The following is a 7,650-nucleotide window of genomic DNA, read 5'->3' as shown; positions in this document are numbered from 1 at the left end:
GATTAATGATAAGTCGCTCTTCATTCCTCACTTTAAATTAAATATACACGCAAATATGTTTTCTACATGTTAGTTCAAGTGCAAAAAGCCCTTTAATTTTTATATCCGGATTAAGACCAACGTTTCTACTAACTAAATCTAAAAATTTCGGGCGATTTGCTATTTTACCGGGAATGGATATCTCCTTCTGAAAAAATGCACCGAGCCGGGAATTTCGACCACGCAACAGTTTAAAGATGGATACTTAATTAAAGATGCCAAAGCAAGGTACTGACACCTACCAGAGCCATTGGAGTACGCGCGGGGACCATTGCCGTTTCTCATCCGGCGACATGTGATATCTCTTTCCTTTCTTTTCTTGCTCTCCGCTTTCTTTTGCTTCTTTTTGTCATCGGAGTTGGACGCCAACTCGTCTGAATCGTACTCTTCGACAACTTGCCAGCCGTCTTTGTACCTGTCGGCGATCTTTATAAGCTTTTGCAGTTTGTGGATGAGCTTTTTGACCTCAGTAACGAGGGCAGTTATATGTATGCTGCCGCTGCTGGTTTCTTTTTTGTTCGATTCTTGTATCTGGTCTAATATGTTGTCGAGCTCTGCGTTGAGATTAAATTGCTTTTGATTTCCTTTGTCACGGTATTTCAGTTCGACCAATCTTCTGCTTTGACTTGAGTTTCTCTCCCTGACCATCAAGTTGAGTTGACAAGTAATCCTTAAATAGCCCAAAAACTTGCTGAACCAACGTACGGTTTTCGGTGGTTGCAGACTCGCCGTGCTCTTTTCTTGGGTCGGCTATCCTTTCGGCTTCCTTTGGTGTCGGACATAACGAACGGATTCAAAATAAGCTTGAAACAGCGCAGCACGTAACATGTAGACTACTTTGCGATAAAGAGAATAAACACTATGCAAAAATCTGTTAAATAGGCAACTACCTAAGGCAATTCCCAGGGGAACAGACTTTAAACGTGTAAATTCAGTGTGCGTTGTGCATGCAGACAAGAATAGGTACTCGTTGCCCCTCATACCAAGAGAAAGTAGATACATTATTGGATCATAATGGGGCACAACATTTCTAGATTTTTTGTCATCGCGAATGTTGCATGAAGTTCAAGCCGTTTTTGCGCGACTCTTTCAACATTGTTGGGTATGCGAGTGCGCACTGATCGGTCTCTCAATCACGTATCTATGTCCATATTCACAGTATCAAGTCCGTAACTATAGCAACATATGCGGTTGTAGCCTGGGACTGAATACCTGGCTTCTCGCGAAGTTCAAATCTTGATGATATCTTGAAACCGTTTGCCCACCCCACCAGTCAATAACAACATCGTTTAACATCTTTCAACAAAATCGAACGGATGTTGAAGGAAATGTTGAAGTAATCTCGTACCCAGATCTCAGTCTGTCGTATGGCCGTGAGAGATCTGGCTATGAGTCTCTTGAAACGTTTAGGGCTTGGTGTGACATCATGTTGCGTAAACTTTGACTTTCGTTCCCGTAATTGTAGTAAAATTCAATTACGGGACGTATTTTAGCTGATCAAAGACAGGAAAAAATGGAATGACCAACTATGCAAATTAGTGCTCATTTTTTCAGTTGACAACCAAACGCCACAAAATAATGGCATGTGCAAAAAATGACTGTGCACGCTCGACACGTTTAATATTATGTACTTATTGACTGATTGGGATGGCTGGAAGAGAAAATATTTGGACCAAGGTCATGGGGTACGGACCGAGCGCAGCGAGGTCCGTGCGACATGTCCGAGGGCTACTTATTTTCCTGTCCGACCCGATCTAAACTCAGTCAATAAGCATTTTATCATATGGGCTCTTTACATTATTTATGAGCACTGAGAAGATTATATAAGGACAAAATTAAGAAAAAAACAAAAATCTGCACAGAAAATTTATCTAATATGTTGTTTGCATTTGCTTTTCTGGCTGTAAATTACTTGGATGTTTAAAAGCGATGAAATCCCCTAAAATTGCATCGCACGGAGCAGTACGTGTTCCTAGTAGGGTCGTGCGCGGCTTTTTCCGGCCCTGCTCGCGCTAATGCGTACGGCCCACATACGGGCATTTTCCCAATAGTTTTGCAATGAAAGCGCGCGCGCGGCCGGACGGGCCATATGATAAATGCCATTCTCGTCTTTCCAACGACGAAATGAAAAATGTTAGGTTATCTGGACGGTCCGTGAGCCGGGCTTCTAAAATGAATTTGCCGTTTTCTCTCCACAAATCGACACTATTCATGACAGATATTTCCCTGGGAAGTTGGCACACACTTTCCGGCCATGTCGAAAGACATGGGAAATAATAAACGCCAAGTAAATTTTATGTTCACGTTCTCGTATCTGATGCCATCGTCCTTGCTCACTTGTAAGTGCGCTTAGTTGGGTAAAATTGTTTGGGCTGCTCCCTACAAGGGCTTTTCAGGGTCAACCGGGTCAACGGGATCGGACCGAATGCATGTGAAGGCGCCCAAGGCTGCCGCCATACGATCCATGTGTCATCTCGGAGCACCAAAAACCCAGCCAGATGTAATTGACTTCGAGTCGATTTTGAGGGGGGAAGAAAATCGGAGTACCCGGAGAAAAACCCTCGGAGTCAGATTGAGATCGACTGAAACTCAGCCCACATACGACCCGAGGCCAGAGTTGAACCTCTGGTCACAGAGGCAGAAGGCACGGTTGATGACCACTAAACCACCCAGACTCCCCTCACTGCACTCGTTTACGCCATCGATGGGTAAAATTGTTTGGCGTTAGAAAGAGTAAAATCTCTGAGTCTTAACACAGGAATTCCTATAAAACTTCTGAGACTTTCTCGTGTTCTCTTTCTATAGGTGAATGAGTAAGATGGCTAATCATTTCCTGGATAACGCGCAAAATGAAGAACAACTTAGAACGACGTTTTCTCCATCGGAGTGCATTGCTTGGCTTACAGTACTTTGTACTATAGGTATTGCCACAGTAACGGTCAATGGCCTTGCAGTCATTGTCTACCTCAAGGAGCCAAGTCTTCGCAAGCGTAGTATGTACCTGGTGATCAGCCTAGCGATAGCAGACTTGTGCATTGGAGGAATCTCGTTGGACAAAGAGGTGTTCAGTACAGGACATAGATGCAACCTTTGGAAGAACTATTTATCGTCAGCCGGGAAAAGGATTTTAATTGCCGTCTCTTGGGTTTTTCCAGTAGCCTCGGTGACAAACCTTGCTGTTATTTCTTTGGAGCGGATGCACGCCACGTTTCGCCCATTTAAGCATCGTCTCGTCAAAAAGTGGATTTTTGGAGCATCAGCTGCGTTCGTTTGGTGTACCGCTGTGCTAAGCTCCTCGGCTTGCATGTACTTATATGCCCAAGGCGATCTTCGGAAGTTTACCTTCGTGCCTTTGTCAATATTGGCTTGTTGCCTTTGTATTATCCTTGTTTCGTATGCGTCGATCGTTGTTAAAATGTACTGCGGAACTCGTCCTCACCACCATGGCGCGGGAAGTCGAGAAAGAAAACTGACCATGACACTCTTCATAGTGACAGTTCTATCTTTAGCATTGTTGCTACCGTTCATTCTTTCTTCTTATTTCATATTCTCCAGAACAGTCCTTTCCAGTCATTTAGGTATGTTTTTTGCATCTTTGGCTTATGCCAATTCACTAGTCAATCCCATTTTGTATGCCTATAGAATCCCAGAATTCAAAAGAGCGATGTCTTCATTTTTGGGCTGTAGACCACGCGCTCAGGTTTTCCCTCAGTAGTGACTCTTAACTTTTATGACTCTTCCTTCCGATCATCTCAATTACCTTGAGTTGGTTATCAATATATCAAAGAGTTTGGTCGGTCTGTAGTAGATGTAGATGCTCTTAAGCTCGCAATACGCCCTCTCGCAATTCACAGTGTTGCACGATCGCTTGATGTCCAAAAAAGCAAACGTCTGCTGCTTTTTATATCCTATAAATTCTCATAACGCAATGTAGGCAGTTGAATATTCAAAACTTGAACAAGAAAGTGCGTATTAATTAAGGAACAACTGCTTAAGAAACAAATGTTATTATCATCATCATCGTCATCTTCGCAAGTAGTAGTGCCGTAGTATTGGTAGTATATTAGTTAGTAACACTCAGTTTCGATTTCAAAAGGCCACGATGGTACATGCTATTCCCGTTGCGCGAATACACAATGGCGGTTAATATTTAAAATAGGCATGTGATGCGTTCACGTGTCTAATGCAAAGGATAATTAGCATAACCTTAATATTCATAGAATCAATATATGTCGATTGGATTAAGCGTTTTTATTAATAATGGTGAGCACATGGGATCTTGTGATGAACGGTTCTGTGCTACTTTCACTGATGTTGAAGAATGAGAGACCACTGAGGAGGTTAGGGTTTAAGCCCCCATGTTCTTCTGATACCTTTCTTCACTCTATCTTTAACTTTTGTGCCAGCAGATCACTTTTTACATCGGCCCATGGCCTCGCGATAGCTTGGGCAGTGTCGAGGGAATTGGAAAAGAGTAAAGCCGGCAGTTCCATAAGAGCGTTTGCGAAAAGTTAAGAAAATTCTGAAAAAAAAATTGAAGTGAGGACCGTTTCATTGAAGAAATTTCCGGTTAAGAAATGAGAGTAGTCCGAGCATCAATTATCGGATTGCACCTGACGGCGGCAATGGTGATGGAAAGAACAATAGCGAAAAAGGGAATTTGACTCTATGATTATGCAAAACGTGAGCTACATTTTTCTATTTTTTTGGCACCAATATGGCCATCTTATCACGTGAGTGCAATCAGATAATTACAATGTAGTAAGGTCGATTAATAATATCGAGTGTGGGCCCTTTGACCGAGGTTTGTTGTTGCCCTTCCTCAACATAAACTGTGGGTTGCGAAAAGGCCTGACAGTAGAAAGTTCAAAGAATGTTATTTTATGGCGTTAGCTTGTCGTCAGATTTTATAAATTGTGGGGTTCCGCAAGGCTCCATTCTGGGCTCGCTACTCTTTCTCATTTATGTAAATGATTTTCCTGCATGTTGGGAGTATGGAGTAGCGAGATAATCTGCTGACGACACGGACTTGACGTTTTCGGGTTGCAATCTACCAACATTGCAGCATAAGATGTCTGACGATCTTAAGTCTATAGCGTCTTGGCTGTATGTCAGAAGGCTTAATCTAAATTCTCTGAGGACTGATTTTATATGGTGATAGGCTCAAGACAAAGAGTAGCTAACCTATATATGCATTTTGATGTACAAAGTCAAACACAACCTAAGCCCTTCGACATCTTTCAGGAACATAACTCTTCCTACAATTTAAAAGCCACGTTCAACCGATAGGATTGACGATCTTTGTGTTTGTTATGGAAATTCGCATTGTTTATCGTAGCGATCCGACTGGATGAATTTCAGCTTTGGCGGGATTTTCATAAATGAAAATTGTTCCACGGCACGCAATGCCTGTCGGTTGAAGATGGGCCTTTAAGACGGTCCGACTTCTCAATTGCCAGGTTTAACGCCCACTTTATGGAGCAAACTGACAACTGCAGACAGATCAGTTACATCGTTAGCCAGTTTCAACAACAGTATGCGTAAGCGTCACCCCAGTTCTTTGTTAGACGATGGCTCCAGGGGTTGTGCTCTTTGTAATTCTCAATTGCTTTCTTAATTCTTATTTTATAATTTATGAATGAATGTATATATAAATTAATTCAGAATCTAGTAGGTAGTATTTCTGTGTAAATAATGTTATTTATTGTTATTTGTGTCCCCACATTAGTATGGTATATCTCCTAAACTAGAACGTTTTGATAAGGTAATAAAGTTTCTTCTACTACCACTACTAGCCTCGAAGTGGGGTATAGCTCTTTCTTTGTATGACACTGATTTAGAGAAGATGCCTCGGTGTTAAAATTGGCGAATTCCCACATTGAATATTAGACAAAAAGTCACTCGCAATTTAAGTATTTTAAAAGGGTTAAGTCAGTTCTGAAAATTGAAAACATACAGATATACAAGGCAATAATTGAATTATATTTCACTTACTGCTGTGTTGTTTGAGGTTCTTTGGGTGAAACACAAATGGCTAATTGACAAAAACTTCAAAATCGCTCAGCGCGTATTACCGTTGCTTCTTTCTCTCGAAAAGATCCAATGAATCAGATGTTTAAAACATTATGGTCTTGCCCCTCAGTATATGTACACGTCAGAGATCTTTAAACGATTTTTTAACTCTTCTATAAGTGATCTTCCAAACTGAACATTGTCCTTCCAAAATGTCACACTAATTATTGCAGAAATAGTTTTTCATTCACTGGCGTGAAAGTTTGTAATGATCTGCCGAGTACTTTAAAAAAAACTTATTGTAAGCGGCGGTTTGTGAGAAGACTAGCCTCCCATACCATCGGCATCAGCAAAGCGTTATTTTAATTTTACGCATACACTCATTTTAACTTAATAGAGCGTTTTCACTCACGTGACCAGCAGCCATATTGGATTACTGAAACAAAAGAAAGTATTTGCATAAAAATCAGAGTTCAATTCCCGGAGGATTAGTTTGGTACACCATCCAGGCCGCCATTTCTTTGTTTTGGAACATCAACATGACCGCCGTGACGTCATATGAAAACACTCTATAGGTAAGATATCGTTGACGTCACCCATTGTCATTAAAAGGCCTTTTGTTCCTGTAGTTGGTAAACTTTTGAATAAGAAAAGCAAGGTTTGTAAACAGATGTCTTCCCCATTGTAAGCTACTGTATTTTTTCTCTTAATTGTATGCAGTTAATAGAGCTTTGGTTTATAAGGTGGTTTTCACGTAACGTCATAGCCGCCATATTGGTAAGATCTCTCAATAGCTCCTTTTGTTCTTCCACCAGAAATTGTACATTGCAGCATTCTTATCTGTGTCTCTAGCGATCGGTTGCAAACCACCTTTTATGGTAACCAAATTTTGACATTTTGTATCTTTTAATTTTACAAAACTCCATGTGGAAATAAAGATCTTACTTCTTCCTACGTATAACAATCCCTACCTAATCTCTTTAATCTTTCTATTGAACCAATACTTTTCCCCGTGACCTGAAAATTGCTAACCCTAAATCACAGTTATTGAAAGCTAACTGTTCTAAAACGGGTTCTTAGACTTAAATACTGCTTATCAGCGCTATTTGTAAGAAAGGATTTTTATTTGACATAAAATGGGTTGATTCAATGGTAAACGGGCAAACCCACTCCCGCTATCTTTGAAATTTAAGGTGGCTGGAGCCGGTTTCATCATTTTTAAGAGGCCTTTTGGTTAGAAGGGTTATAACTATTATACTGTATGACGTAACAGCAATGTTATGGCACTATAGGCAACACCAATTATTCCTTAACAAAATGCACCCACTATTGGGACGTAATAGGTTACTATGGAAACATGAAAGCTCTCCAAGAACACCCAATATTTCGTCTTTACTTGCTCATATCTCAAAAATGAACTCCGTGACTCCCCTTTTTTATTGTGAAAATTGCATTTTGTCTCAAGACTTTAATGTATCTTTAGGCAAATTGATACTGATTCAGTTAATAAATTTATCTAAATAATTGCTCGAAGCAATTTCAATCTAACATTTGAATAAATGACAATACTTTTGAATTTTCGCGCAGAATGTGCAAGGG

The 7,650-nt window shown here is 40.6% G+C and overlaps 1 protein-coding gene across 1 annotated transcript; it reads left to right on the top strand.

Annotated features, from left to right (window-relative positions):
• The first annotated feature begins 2,857 nt into the window (after positions 1-2,857).
• Positions 2,858-3,754, top strand: LOC137971668 (substance-K receptor-like). The gene has a single exon (XM_068818457.1). It carries the CDS (start codon positions 2,858-2,860, stop codon positions 3,752-3,754), a length of 897 nt encoding a protein of 298 aa, XP_068674558.1.
• The last annotated feature ends 3,896 nt before the right edge of the window (positions 3,755-7,650 follow it).

The sequence above is a fragment of the Montipora foliosa genome, chromosome 1, assembly GCF_036669935.1.
Source record: "Montipora foliosa isolate CH-2021 chromosome 1, ASM3666993v2, whole genome shotgun sequence".
NCBI lineage: Eukaryota > Metazoa > Cnidaria > Anthozoa > Scleractinia > Acroporidae > Montipora > Montipora foliosa.
This window is presented reverse-complemented; position numbering and strand designations above follow the sequence as displayed.